At 41.8% G+C, this 15,726-nt stretch overlaps 1 protein-coding gene across 2 annotated transcripts in view; it reads left to right on the top strand.

The window, feature by feature from the left end:
- The window catches only part of LOC121851450 (utrophin-like), a 118,028-nt gene that overhangs the window by 19,445 nt on the left and 82,857 nt on the right, over window positions 1–15,726 (top strand). For both annotated transcript variants that reach the window (XM_042345305.1, XM_042345304.1), the window contains exon 4: window positions 7,570–7,699. In XM_042345305.1, the coding sequence (XP_042201239.1) occupies window positions 7,570–7,699 (130 nt within the window). The remainder of the gene's footprint in view (window positions 1–7,569; window positions 7,700–15,726) is intronic.

Raw genomic sequence — 15,726 nt, 5'->3', positions numbered from 1 at the left:
TCACAAGGCAGCACATTCACAGCACTGCAATGGAGTGTCAGCTTAGACTGTATAAGTTCTGAGTTCCAATATAGGGCTTGAACCCACAACCTTTTGATTCAGAGGCGAGAGTGCTATCAACTGATCCAGCCTCATACATTGATGTATGGAAATGTCAGGTCAAGTATCTATAATAAGGGATGTGAGGATGGTTGAGTTTCCTAGTATTTTGCTTGATTTACTTTCATGTAGCCAAGAGAAAACTTTGTAGAACTTTCCTTAGTAGATGACTGGGATGTGTAGATAGGAATACGAAGTGCATTGGGGATAGTGTATAGTCTGTTAGCCCGTGACAACAATGAGCTTGAAGAGGGATAGTGTCTCAGAGCGATGAGCAGTGGCGTTGTTTGATGCCGATCCAGGGAGGATGGAGGAGGTGACAATAAGCACAGTCGAAGAGGGAAGTCTTCAGCTGCGAGTTAAGGCCGAGTAAAGATGGGCAAGGCAGAGGAGGGATTGAGGCAAAGAATTCCAGAGGTTCAGGAATAGTGGCTGAACCCTTGGCCGCTGATGGTACTGTGTAGAGAATGCAAAATTGGGAATTCCCAATTCCCAATTATTTTCAGACCTCATCAGTTACACTTTCTCTCCCATTCCTGCTCTTCTCTCATATATACATTTCCTTTTTTTTGCATTTCTTTCCTTTCTTGTGTCTGCCTGTCTGTCTGTCTGTCTGTCTCTCTCTCTTTATATATATATATATGTATATAATGTTTCCCTCTCTCTATCAGTTTTCACTACGTTTCATTTGTGGTCTTTCACTGTGAAATGTGCGAAATAGGCAAGTTTGCATTCAAGATGTTCTGATCTTGAAATCGCTTTCTACCGTTATTTATCGAGATTTCAATTAAGCTCGCTCTCGCTGTGTAATTGAAAGTGTTTTGTTCAGGTTACTTTGTTGATATTTATATGGCTTCTAGAGTTATGCTATTGCTTCTTTAATGTCACAGCTGTCCTATGTGTTTGCAGTTTGCTTTTTTTTTATTCCAAGAGTAAATGAGCTTATTATTCAGTTTCTCAGCTTCTCTCTCTCTCTCGTATTATGAAATGTTAATCCAATAGATCTGAAGGCAATTACTGTGGCTGGCTGCTGGTGTGGGTTGACTGAGCCCGCAGTGCAGAGAGGCACTGATAGAGAGCCCAGCGAAGGCTCTCCAGCCATAACTGAGCATGACGTGTGGTGGTCTGGATAAAATGGCTTTGCGGTTCAGTTGCAGAGTGCAGTTTGCATTTTGGGAGTGAGCTCTTGTGCTGTACACAGTTTCTAATCACAGAAGGAAATCATTCATCTGTGTGCTGACGCTAGCTTCCCTATCGGAGCTGTCTATTCTAATCCCATTCGCCTGTTCATTCCCCATACCTTTATTATCATTTTTTTTTGCTCAAGTGTTTGAGTAAATTTCTCTTTTGAATGCTGCTTTAGGCTTGGCTTTGACAGCCACTCAAGCTAAGGTATCCCATGTATTACCTTCTGTTTAAATATAAAAACAATTCTAACCTCCACTTTTCATTTCTTCTGTCCTAAATGGTTCATGTTCCATTCCAGTGACTTGGAATTGTCACCTGTTTTCTGCCTGTTAGTCTGTCTGCTTATCTAGTTCGTGCTCAGTCTCAGACTTTTAAACGTTTGACCTTTATCATGTCAAGTGAAATTTCAGGAGAGTAACATTACTTTTAAAACCATCACATCTTTGCTGGGTGGAGGCTAATTCTGAGCCGAAACCAGAGCGACAGTGAAAGAAATGTGGATCTTGGCCTTCCCAGCACTTTCCCTTGTAGCGCTCTGGGATGCTACCCTGCATGAGGGGTGCTATATAAATGCAAGTTATTGTTGTTGATAGAAGAGCTGGTGAGCAGTTAGCAATTGATGACTGTTCCCATCTCCCTGTAATTCTACTCTTGCCCTTAAGGCTTATCTCAATCTTCAACCACATGAACTCATTCTCCTACAGGTCCAAGTCTTGCCTTGGGTAAAATCCATAATCACTGTCAGTAAAACAGCGTGTTACTCTGATGTTCTTACTGTGCTTTTGCGTGCAATTGTTTGATTAAAACCCTGGTAAAAGTTTTTGCTTCCAGCCATCATTTCTGTCCTCAATGTTCATCCAAATCGTACATCACACCAGCGCTGGTGATTTGCTTCCCTGCCACCGTGACTGGCTCACACTCCACACTGTCCCTCTGAGGGAATAGGAAATTGTTCAAGCAGTCATCAGCCTGACTTGGTTGGTAGTCTCTTACTTTTGAGTCAGAGTTGAAGATTCAAATCCCACTTCGGGACCTTTAGCTTACAGTCAAGGCTGACAAGCAAGTGCAATACTGTGGGGAGTTCCGCAGGTGTTGTATTTCAGTTAAGATGTTAAACTGAAGTCCCCCTCTGTCTGATCAGGTGAATGTTAAGGATCCCGTGGTACTATTTAAAAAGAGAAAGGTGTTCCTCCTGGTGTTCTCGTCAACAATTCTCCAGATTAAAAAAAAGTCATTCACTTCATGGCTGTTTGCTGTGTGCAAATTGATTGCCATGTGCACTCACAAGTAATAATAATAATCCTTGCATTTGATATAGCGCTTTTCACGTCTTCTAGACGTCCCAAAGCGCTTCACAGAATATACTGTAAAGTGAATTGACTGTATACTTGTGCGAACTCGGCAGCCAATTGCGCACAGCAGTGTCCCACAAACTGTCGTGGATTGAAAATGACCAATTTTTATTATTGTTTTGTTTTTTTGGAGGGATTATTATTATATTATTATTAAGTACCACAGAAAAGCGCTTTACTGTGAAGTGCTTCAAATGTAAGTATGATTATTAGTTCTCAGTGGCAGTGCCACATTATTTCCTGTATGGAATGACTGATTCATGGGGTAAACAGTTTGCATATCTGGGGTAATTAAAGCTATTATCTGTTTGGCTTAATTAATGTGGGTGGTTTACTCCCTGATTGATATCAGAAGGGGTTGTCCATTGCATGCAATGTGAGTACTGAAAGTCAGATTGTTTTTCCAAGGTGTCCTATTACAGTGACTGTTTTGTGTGGCAGATTGAAGTTTGTTTGATTGTACTTGTTTTTGGAACATGGCAATATGTAGGTCACTGTTGTAGAATACAGATGTCCATAGCTATGGATGCTGCCTGGGTTACACTCCGCTGGTTGTTTGTCTGATGCAGTAAGCAGACTGTCATTACTTGCATGGCAGACTATAATTAAACAAACCCTTGATGGTTTAGTTACCGATTCTTGCAAGATTTTTTTTGTTGGGCGATATTGTTGCAGGAATATTTAAATCTGGCATCCAAATAAATATTTTAAAAACCCATTGAAAATGGTTTATTGGCTAAATCATGTCACAAAGTGAGTGGGTGTCATGGCAGACTGAAAAGTACTTTCTGTACTCTACGTACTAAGACTTATTAGTGTCACTATGATACTAAGAAAATTTTACAGATTAAAAATTTAACCTTCAGGGTACCATTGAAATAAATGCACTAAGCTCTGTGAGCTGATCACTGGCTTCATTGGCTCCCCATCCCCCAGAAGATCGAGTTTAAGGTCCTCGCCATCGCTTTCAAAGCCATCCACAGTCTCTATCCTCCTTACATCTGCGAACTATTAAAATTAGTAACTTAATTTACTCAAACTCTGGCTTAAACAAATTATGTTCTTATATTCTTATGCTGTTACATGTGAGTGAGGCAGCACATCAGTTCTGCGAAAGAGTGTGTGTTTGAGTGTGAGAGGGTGTATGTATGAGTCTTTGTCAGTGCCCATGTGAGAGATCTGCTTCAAGGCTTGCCACATGTTACAGGTCCGTGTTATATAGCCTGCCAGCATTCCTGCTCATGGCTTGCACATGAACCCTGGCTATGTAGGTCCTGTAGAACCATACCTAGTGGAAAGTGAAGCGAGTCGGACACCTTAAGAAGGGAAGGCAGAGGGGGAATTTGCCGGAGAGAAGTACATTGGAACATAAAATTGGGATTGGTGAAACCAACCAAAGGCAACAGCAGTCTGTGGTTGGAGATGTTGCTTTATTTATGACAAAGTTTGTTGTTGGGAGTGAGGAGGTTGGGGCAGGCGATGGTCATTATACACTTGTCTCGTTGCTGTACAACCTGTTCACTTGTCAGAGAGTGGCCAGACCGCTTGTGGGCGCCGTTGGCATTGGTGCTGTGTGTCTGAGGGTGGCCAGCAGTTTTGCAGATTTACTGCAAAACTGTTCCACGTGTGTCATTTCCCCAGTGCTGAGCCAGTGTGCAGCCCCTCTAACTGTGTTGAGTCCTCGCAACTGGCGTTCCCCAACAGTGTTGAGTGATGACGATTGCGTTCATGTCCCATTTACTTACCAATCCACTTTCCTTCAGGCTGCAGTCAGTGATCTGAAATCCAGCTGGTATTACTTATTAACAACCACTGCTGCAGAGCGGCTTCGAATGTTCACACAACGTGTGATGTGGGCAGACATGAAAGTGAGATAGATCTTCGTGTTGCTGATGGACAATTCACCAATTTAACAGAGTTCCCTCGTTCAGACTGTATGATTTTTGTTTACTTATTTATTCTATTTACTCTGCATTTTTTTTCAAGTAGGTCCTTCCCTCAATTAAAACCAGTGCAGCATTAACATTGAAGAGAATCCAAACTACTGATTCCATCCTTTTGGCCCTCTCACGAGCAGCTCTGGGAGCAGTCAGTGCCATCTGCTGAGGATCCCATGACTACTTCAAACCAAGAATATTGTATATCCACTGTACCATTTAACATCTGCTCCACCGTTGTAGAAGCAAGCACCAATTTATAAAAAAAGTTTTGCCCTTTATCTCTCCCCCACCCCCTCTCCCCCCTACCACCACACACACACGCGCACACACGAACGCATGCACAGATACACACAGACACACAAATATATTGGCCTACAAAATACACAGTCGGTGCACATTGTAGTATAATCCTGTGAAGCGCATTCAGATGTTTTTTGACAGGTGAGGGGCTATATCACGTGCAAGGATTATTATTATAACAAAAAAGTGGTTACTGGTAAAATAGACGGTGCCCAGTCTTTGGAAGTAAAAAGAGCAGTTCAGATTGTGATGTGACCATCATATATCTCCAGTGTTGCGAAGCACAGTCACGTTTTGAGGTTTTTGCCTTTTTAATCGAATTCCTTCTAACCTTTTATTACATTTATTGCTAATCTCTCTACTGTTTCTCTCTAACACACATTCTATATCTCACTCTGATGCATGGATACTTCAGATGAAGCAGGAGCATTAAGGAAAATGGAGAAAGAGCAAGGAAATAGGTTTAAAAATATTAAAAGGAGCCATGAGCTTGCAAAATAGTGGACAGGGCTCATTGGTCTTATGTTGCTATATTGTTGGTGCAATTTCCCTTTGAATACTAATGCCACCTCTGCCTATTTGAAACTTTTTTTTACCCCTTTGGCTGCTGACTTTGTAGGATAATCTAACTCACACTTGAAATTGAATGAAATGGTCACATCAGTGAGGGAAATTGCTAGGTAGAGCAACCAATAGATATCTGAGGGCACACACATCTTAACCTTTATAAGTTTGCTCGTAGATTACATAATTATATTGCTTGCATTCAGTATTGTGCCTTTCACGGCAGAAAGATATTGACACAGGATTTGCTGAAAGGTGCAGTGATTATTTTGTAGGCAAATATGGCAGCTCCCTTGCACACAGAACATACCCATGAAATTACACAGCTACTTAGAGTTAAATGGCACAGAATTCAGCCTAACCAGTCAGTGCCAGTGTTTATTTTCTACATGAGCCACCGCCACTCCTACTTTCCCTCATCTATACCCCCCTTTTCCCATATCGCACATGCATTCCCTTCTCCCTCATGGAGATAGTGACCAATATTATCTGGGGCGTTGTTTTCTGGGACACTGGAAGAAACTTCCTTCTCTTTTTGAGTATAAACTGTGTGAGTTCCTGGATGAATATCCCAGTGTAGGGCTTGAATCCACAACCTACTGACAACCTCCATTTAGGAGTGAAATCAGGAGGCAGTTTTTCACCCAAAGGATAGTGGAAATCTGGAACTCTCTCCCCCAAAAGACTGTGGATGCTAGATCTGTTCACATCAAGACTAAGGTGAAGGTGGATAGCTATTTATTAGGTTAGGATATTAAGAGATACGGGGAAGGGTGGATAATTGTACTTGAGGTACAGATCAGCCATGATCTTATAGAATGGCAGCACAGGCTCGAGGGGCTGAATGGTCTACTTCTATTTCTATATTTCTATGATACAGAGGCTACTAACTGAGCCAGGCTGACACCTTGAGAAAGGAACATCTTCTGAAATCTCTGACCTTAGTCACATGTGAAGTGCTACGTGATGGCTGTTGCTGTTTACAAAACTTGCTGTCATGAATGACAGAAATTGATGACTGCTAATGCAATCAACAAAAGGGCTGGTTGTAAGGATGAATGTGAAAATTTTGTATTGCTTACTTTACTCCCCATGCAGCTGTGCATAGTCGGGTAAAATGCGCACTTTTCACAAATATCTAGTGAATTAGCATGGAAGTTATTGTGCTGGTTGTACTTTGTATGTATGGGTTTCTCACAAAGAATTATTCAGGGGATAATAATTCCTTCAAAATAATGAAAATAATTTGGTCATTCAATCCTTGACTGTTTTGGGACACTGCCCCAACCTAACTGTTTTTGTGTATGTGAGTGAGTTGTGTTGGCAAAAACTGTTCAACCCAGGGTACAGGCTGGGATGCTGAAGGCAATTTTCACATTGTAACTACTCTGCTGCTACCTAAGATTAGCTGCCTCAGCACAAACTGGGAATTGAACCTCAGACCTTTCAGTCGGCATGGCTTAGTGTTGTTCACCGGGCATCGGAGGAGCCTATAAATGTTTGTCTGCTGCACTATATAAAGCTTACCAGTGCCACCATAAAACTTATCTGAGTGTGTGTTTACAAGCGCTGCAGGCTGAGGGATGAAGTAATTAGTTTTGTCATTTCTAATTTCTTTTGTATTTATTTATTTGCCCATTTCATGTTCGTCTTGTGTGTCAATCTGACTCGGTTGGTAGCACTCTTGCCTCTGAGTCACAGGATTGTGGATTCAAACCCCATGTCGGGACTTGGAACTCATAGCCTAAACTGGCAGTCCAGGGGCGATTCCTCACTGAATTCTGTGGATAAACACCTGGTGGAGACTGGTACTCTCATTGCCATGTGGATGGTTGTGAGCCAAGACATATGTACTCCTGGTGTTGTACCAGCTGGATTGTATTTATATTGGTGAACAATCTTTTCTGCCCAATAAGATCAATTATATTTACTGTTAAACACTCTCTGTGCGAAAGGCGCTTTCATCATTGAAATTCCCAGTCATTGGCTTCACCCTCACCATAAATACTGAATAATATCAATCATTCCTCTGCAGCTGCAAATTAACAAGAGTTAATTCGATGGAAATGCAGTCCCTTTTTATATTAAAATGCAATATGTTACAGTGTGAGCTCTGTTTTGTACAGGCACTCAGACGGGAGCTTGTGACTAAGGAACAGACTGTGATCAATGCTCTGGATTCCGCTCGACTGTTCCTGGCAGACCAGCCTATTGAGGGGCCTGAGGAGCCGCGACGTCATCTCCATGTTAAAACAGGTCAGTCGTTAAACTCCTGCCTTTTGTAGTGAAAGCAACCACATTGCTGGAAAGGCTCGACCTTTCGTTCTGCTACACTGATTAACTGAAAACGAAAGGCAGGTGGCACAATGCACTGGAGAGTGTTTGTTGAAATCCACTTAGCTGCGTTCGTCATTCCTGCAGACCTGCTGGGTGAAGGATCCTGTTGGATTAGTGGGTTGGAGTTTAAACGTACCATTTAACACATGTAATAAAAAATTATCAACACTTCCGGATTAGTGCAGGGTGGTTTATGCGTTGACCCCTTTGCTGTTTGATTCTCTTGTAATCTGTATAAGAGGATCTTTTACTGTCACTTCACAGTTATTTTGGGGATGTTTTTGTGCGCAAATTGGTTACTGTTTTTGCCCACAAATCATGGTATTTACTCATCGAAAGAAGACCAAGGTCCATCTATTTCACCTTCCGCCATCCTGGCAATCTTCATGTCCCAAACTATATACGGCATACATTTGACAATAAATCTTAATTTCAGATATCCTTCCAATGTGAAAGACACAAAATCAAATCCAAGGATTATTTTATTTTTCGTTTCAGTTCTGTTTTTGCATTTTATTTTAATGCACAACTTTTCCACTGGAATTGTTGGGCTCTTCAGGATCACGGAGTCCTGTAGCTCAGTGGTTAGAGGTCTCGCCTCACAAACGAGAGGCCTGGGTTCAATTCCTGGCAGGGTGAAATATTGGGCAAGTTTCCTTATTCCACAAGCCTCTGTTTACCTAGTAGTAAGTGGGAACCCGGTTGTTAGCTGATTGGCAGATCACTTTATCAGGGGTAAGAATTTCTTAAACAGAAACAAATTGGTCACTTCAATCCATGACTGTTTGTGAGATACTGCTGTACACAACTGACTGTCGCGTTTCGCCCATGAAATACACACTTAATTTACTTTACAGTATATTCTGTGAAGTGTTTTGAGACTTCTTGAAGACGTGATTAAGCGCTATATCAAATGCAAGGATTCTTATTATATACAATAACCATTAGAATCTGCTTGGAGATTACTCTGAGGTTGAGAGATCGGATTAGAATTTCACAGGTGATTTTAGTTAAAGAAAATGAGAATTTTGATCAGTGGACATCTCAAAGCACTTCACAGGATAAACTGTGAAGTGTTGTGACTGTATTTTGTAGCAAACTTGTATATCCTTTAGTCACTTTTTGTTTGGGGAAATTGCTAGTGCTGTGGAACTGAATGTCCATGCGTCCTTCAGGATGAGAAAATCAAAGTGGTCTTTATTTTGTATGTATGCAAAGATTCTTTTAAATAAAATCAATTTTGATTATTTTCCTATTATGTAGTACCAATGCTGTGTGCAGCGGAGATGATGTGACCTAGGTTAGAGTGCAATAAAGTGGCCTATGAAATAAGACCTGCACGTAGTTTAATAGCACCGCAAGACTTTAAATAATGATAATCCTGGTGTTTGATATAGTGCCTATAAAGTCGAAATGTCTCAAAGCGTTTTACAGTAATTACTGTTAAATGTAGTCATTACAAATTTGTAGATGATCGAGGCAGCTGATTTGCACAGCAATGTTACACAAACGGCCAGGAAGTGACTTGAGATTCACACTGACGTTAAGTGTGATTTTTTCCCCCAGCAAATTAATTGGCCATCCTTAAAAAGGAATCCCAGTAAGAGACAACATAAATTAGACCCCACTCTCTGAGATTTGGTTGGATCTAAGAAATCTGAAAATGCCTTTTTAAATTCAGTTCAAATAAAGCTTTCAAGAATGTAATTGTTCTGCACAGAAGCTTTCATGATGTTGAGCTTCATTTGTGGTAATGACACTGACCATAACTCACCTTTGGACATTGAAGATTTATGTCAGCATCTTGTTTATGGCAAAAACAAAATTGCCATTGCTCCATAAATTATCCTCTATATCATGCTCCAAATAAAAGCAAACAATGCATTGTGCTAATGGACATTAGCCCAATGCTCTGTTTGCTTTTATTTGGAGCATGATATAGAGCAATATTTTAAAAGTTTTTTTTTAAAAATCCATATTTTAAACTGGTAAACTCAAATTATCGCTGTGTTTGGGAGGTAGCCAGCAGCTACATTATGGTAAGAGTCTGTAAGTCTATTAATGGAACTGAAATACCTTCCGTAACTAGACTGGTAAAAGCATAAAAGCTGTTCCATTATTTGAAATTCGATGTGAGCTTACTTTGCATTTTAAATTGAGTATCGAGTGCCACTCTCTCTGTCAGCACTCCTTGCTGCCCCATATATACGTCTTGGGAAGTCCTCCAGATGTGAAAGGTGCTATATAAATGCAATTTGTTGTTGTTATATACCCTGCCGGACCATTAATAATGGTTGTCAGTTTCTTCTGTCCTGAATAACTCTTGCCGCAGTTGGGAGTTCTCGTGGTGTACATTAACTCAGAGCTCAGTTGCCCAGAAATTGTGATGAGTGCATATAAATACTGCAGGTTTTATCAATTTTATTTATTTCGGGGGCAAACCGTGAAACCTAAAAGTAAAATAGGTCTGTGCCTACGGTAGCCTTCACCGCTGCTCTTCTCTTCGCTGGCCATTCTGTGTTGCTCTCTGGCATTTTGTGCCAACTTCCTTGGCATCAAATCGCTGCTCAGGATTTCTGTTCCCGGATGCAAGGCCTGCCTTGCCTAGCTGTGGTGTGTTCATCCATTAATCCATAGAACAAGAGTTCACCTACTGGTGAGTGACTCACCTCCAGCTCAATAACTCTGGATTCTGCTGGATCCTGAAGTGCTGTTGAGGAGAGGCATTGTGTTTTACAGGGTCAGTTACTTCTGCAGATAACTGGTCCTGTCCTACAATTCTCCTGCATGATGTATTGTCATATGAGTTTAATATATTCCTGTGTCTGCAATGCACAATTATGACACTGGATCATCTTTCAAAGGAATTGAAGGCAGAAATGGAAGCATTACCATGTAAATGTTATTACATTAATCCTGCCGGTTCCGTCGGTCAACAGTGAAGGGCTTTGTAGAGTTCATTTTCAAATGTTATTTGTAGTGGGTTTGCTGAATATTTCAGATTAGTCCACTGCAGAAGTTTTTGGGATGTTCGGTAAACTTTTAAGCTTGTTGAGGTGATGGAATGTCTGCAGCCAACCTGTGCCCAGCAATAAATAATAATCCTTGCATTTGATATAGCACCTTATCACATCTTCTAGCCGTCTAAAAGCGCTTCACAGAATATACTGTAAAGTAAATTGACTATGTTTGTGGGCGAAATGCCCTTGCAAATTCATTAATTATTTTAAAATAATTTATTGGCTCTACTTCATGGTTCATGGCAGACACTTTTATATTCAATCCACTCTATGGGTAAAGAAAAGTTCCCAACCTTCCAATTTTTATAACCTTACTTTTAATTCTCCCTCCCTGTGTTTATCTTAAATTTGTGCTGAGGGGTAGTGTTCATCAGGAGGTAGGTTAACACTGGCTAAACTTCTGCGTCCAACAGACTGAGTCTAGATACCAGAGATGAAAAACTATTGTGCACTTTCCCGTTGGTATTTAATATTCATGGTCATCTGAGCAAAATTCACTATCGCCACCACAAAAGGACTCCCTCCACTGTCCCATGATACCAGGGATGAGGGGCTTCAGTTATGAGGGGAGATTTCTGTGAGTCGGTCTATTTAATTGGAGCAGAAAAGGCTGAGAGGGGACCCAATAGAAGTGTACAAACATATGAGGTTTTGACGGGATAAATGGGGAGAAGCTATTTCCATTAGTAGGGGAGTGAACAATAGTTGTAAGATAGTCATAAGAAAAGTGAAAGGAGAGCTTTGGCCTATTTGTTTGCACTCACAGAGTTGTTGGGAATGTGGAATGTCATATAAGGTGGTAGAGGCAGAATCCATTGTGTGTTTTAAGAGGGAAGTAGATAAGTACAGTATATGAAGGATAGAGACTTGAACGTATTTGGGGAGAGGGAGGGCAGTGGGAGTGAACACGTTGTTATGAGAGATGGTGCAGACTCCATAGAACCATTGAAATTTTCGATGCAGAAGAAGGCCATTCGGCTCATCGTATCTATGCCAGCTCCTTCGAGCAATCCTTTCAGTCTAACTTACCTGCCTTTCCCCCATACAGTGGAGGCCTGTAGTTCAGTAGTTAGAGCGAGAGACCTGGGTTCGATGGGCAAGTTTCTTTACTCCACACACCTCTGTTTACCTAGCAGTAAGTAGGAACCTGGTTGTTTGTCGATTGGCGGATCGATTTTCCAGCGATAATATTTTCATCAAAATAATGATAATAAATTGGTCACTCAATCCATGTTTGTGGGAAACTGCTGTGAGCAATTAGCTGCCCCGTTTCGCCCACAAATTATCCAGTCAATTCACTTTACGGTATTCTGTGAAGCGCTTTGAGACGTCTCGAAGACATGATAAGGCGCTATATCAAATGCAAGGATTATTATCCTTCTGTAGCTGACTCTTTTTAAGGTCCGTCTTGAAGACTAATATGGATTTTGCCTCAAGTACCTCTCCCGGCAGGGCATTCCATATCCAAACCTCACTGTGTGTGAAAACATTTTTCCTAACTTCCCCATTTGCTCATTTTCTAACTATGTTAATTTGATGCCCACTAGTTGCTGACTCACTGACCAGTGGAAATAATTTCTCGCTATTGATCCTATCAAAACCCCTCATAATTTTAAGGTCCTCAATCGAGTCACCTGTCAACCTTCTTTGTTCCAGTGAAAAAAGGCTCAGTTCCTTCATAGGCCAAACCACTTATCCCCAATATCAATCCCCAATGTCAATCTCCTGACATCTTTCCTAAAGGAAGGTGACCAATACTGGGCACAATATTCCAACTAAGGTCTAAATAACTTGATGGTCCAAATGGCTTCCTTCATTGCTGTAAATTTCTAAGATTTTTTGAGGGCTTTTTATTTTCTCCCAGCAAATGTTATACTCCTCATGGCGAAGGGTGTTAGGACTGAAATCTTTTTCCATTTTGGAGAATGCAGTGTTATCAACACCCCCCAGCTGAGGTACAGCACAGTTAGATGCACAATAAAGTTTCCTTTGCACTGACAGCAATATGCCTCAGCCCCAACCATAAATGAGAACCCAACCCCTCGCCCCTTGCGCCACCACCACTAAAGAGTTTCCTCCACTACTAAAGAGCTTCCACATCCCTGCTGGATTGGTGCAATGTTTTCCAATGCCCAGTGCCAGGTGTGCTGTGGTCCTCTTGTGAGAATGCCTTTTTTGGGGTGAATCAAGGGCACTTTTGAACCCAGAATTGCTAGGAACTAATAGGAACTGAGCTAAATCTTTATAAACTTGTTTCAGATAGGACCCTTTCATCTCATCAGGTTGGCCTGATTTAATTCCAGGTTCCAGAGGCAAAAGGCCAGTTTCAAAGCCAATGGACCATCATACCCGTTACAAAATTCACATTCCTTTTATTTTCAAAGTTCTTTATCTATTTAGATTTTGTTGCTGGATTTCCTTTAAATTTTCTCACGTAAACACATGCTATCTTGTGATCCTATTTTCCTTGCAAAGTTTTTCTAATTATTCATTTAATTTCCTCCAAAATCATTCCTGCCCTTTTCAAGTTCCTTAAATTATTAATTTCAGATGCCTTTGCTACTGAAGTTTGCTCTTACTCATTCATTTCTATTTAATGTGTCTGCCATGTAGCAGGATGGGGAGATCAAGCTTTATAGGTTAAGCGCTCCGAGACACTACCCCATACAAAGGGCTATATTAATGCAAGATGTTGACTTGTGCTTGTCTAAAGTTCACTCTCCAACATGCCTTGGACAATACAGCCAATTTCAGTGACTTTCTTTGCAGGGAACAACCTTCTATCAGTAGACCATGTTGTACTAAGTCTCCAAACCCCATTTGTACGACTACTGAGACTTCAAGATGTTTTTAGTATTAGGCTTCAAAAGGTGGCATTCTTGCTGTGAACCACTTTTGCTACTTTCTTTTGTGGGTGCAGCTATTAAGATGTCATTATTGCAGAATCCAGTCGAATGGGTTTATACTGTAAAGGCTATCTGAGTCCAACCATTCCAGCTGTCATTTATTTCTTGTTTTTAAAATTATTTTTGGAGGCCATTTACTTGGTCCTCACTCGCACATGTTCTTGTTCCAGGACCATTACTGAAGGACTGTAGCCCCATTCATTTGCTGAATCTCTTGCGGAAGTGCTTAACTTTGCAGCCCAATTCTGTACCAATGCCCCCTTTCTCTAGAATTCAAATCTACAGAGACATATAAAGAACAGCTTCATAAATTATGTATTTTAATTCCAGTTAACTGCTTGTGCTGTATATGCTTTCTCCATGCGTACAAGCCAGCCTGCTATTGCTGGGATAACCCTGTACTGTCTCTTGCTCAAGTCCTCTTTGCGGTGCCACACTTTGGCTGTGTGGCTGCACATGGTAGTTAGCTGGTCCCTTGGGTCTTGAAGATAGTCTGGACTCTGAGCATCACTATGACAACTAGGCCAAAGAATACAGCTCCTCCCGGGTCAGAGTCTAGTGGTTAACCTGAACTGTCCCAGTGTTCATAGTATCAATGAGTATCTATTTCTATTTGGAATATACTATTATTATTTATTTTCTTTCAAAAATGCCATGTTCTGTAAACTAGCCAAGCATCTGGAAATGCTGCCCACAACAGTACTGCTGTGCTGTACCTGAAATCAAATTTTTCGCGTACAGCTTCACTGTATTGCTAAAAGGTATATGGATTCACTGAGAACAAACTAACTGGCTGCATATCTTTGCCTCCAAACTCAAGGTCACTACATTTCACAATAATCAAAATCCCGTAATGTACTTTTGGAATGTCTCAAAGACCTGAAAAGGCAGTATATCAAATGCAAGGATTATTACATTATTTCTCCTGCCCTATCTGCTGCACCATCAGTGGGCAGGCACTCAGACATTCTGCCTTCACTCTCATGGAAGTCTATCCCGGAGTCACTCTGACTCACTGCCTTCCTCACCTCATTCAAGGTCTTGGCTCAAGACCACCCTCTTTGACTGCACTTTAGGTCATCTTTCCACTCCTCACCCCCCTCAGCTCTCACATTCAGCTCGGGTGCCCAGTCAGTGCTGTTAAGTACTTTGAGACATCCTCCCGACATGGAAGGCCCTATATCAACAAAAGCAACTTGCATTTATTTAGTGCCCTTCACGCGTGGTAACGTCCCGGAGCGCTTGACAGAGACGGAGTCTGACCCTGAGCCAGGAGGAGAGGTGACCATCAGCATGATCAAAAAGGAAGGTCTGTACGCTGGATTTGAAAGTGGGGAGGCAGGGGGCAAGGCGGAGGGAGTGAGGGAGAGAGTTCCAGATCTGCGGGGCGTAGTGGCTGAAAGCACAGCCACTGATGGTGGAGCGGAGGGGACAAGGGACGAACCGAACAGGAGGTCGGAGCCAGCCAAGCGGAGGCAGCGGATGGGGGAGGAATGCAAGGTGGATAGGTAGGGAGGTGGTCTGAGACGGAGGGCATTATACAAGCGCATGTTGTTGTTGTTGAGGTGCGAGGGCATGAAGGGATTTGAAAATGAGTGAGAGGATCAATGTATATTGAAATGTCCGTGGCTCCATTTTTGTTTCAATGTCTTCTAAATTGCTCCCTGACTCTTCTGAAGGTTCTGGGAATGGTTTCACAGGAACCTTGGTGTTGAGCACTTCCAAGCCAGGCACAGCAATTCGATGCAATGAGATCCCAACCTCAGAAGAGCACCTGCGTTTGCACCAAGTGTAACTTGCTTCCGTTACGCACATCGGCATGATATGCCTCCCTCTGAGTGGGAGCAGCAATGTTAGGCTTCAGCTGAGGGAAGGTTTTGTGCTGTGGGGTTTCCCACCAACAACTGGGTAGAGACTCCCCAAAGCTATCACGCAGGATATTTTACACACCGCAGATGGTTATCCTATCAGTCTGAGCTGGATTCAAACACAGGATCCAGAAAAGAAAAGTCAGTGAGGA

The sequence above is a fragment of the Callorhinchus milii genome, unplaced genomic scaffold (genome assembly GCF_018977255.1).
Source record: "Callorhinchus milii isolate IMCB2004 unplaced genomic scaffold, IMCB_Cmil_1.0 Scaffold39, whole genome shotgun sequence".
Taxonomy (NCBI): Eukaryota; Metazoa; Chordata; class Chondrichthyes; order Chimaeriformes; family Callorhinchidae; genus Callorhinchus; species Callorhinchus milii.
The sequence above is the reverse complement of the archived record's forward strand: the minus strand, read 5'-3'. Positions and strand labels throughout refer to the sequence as shown.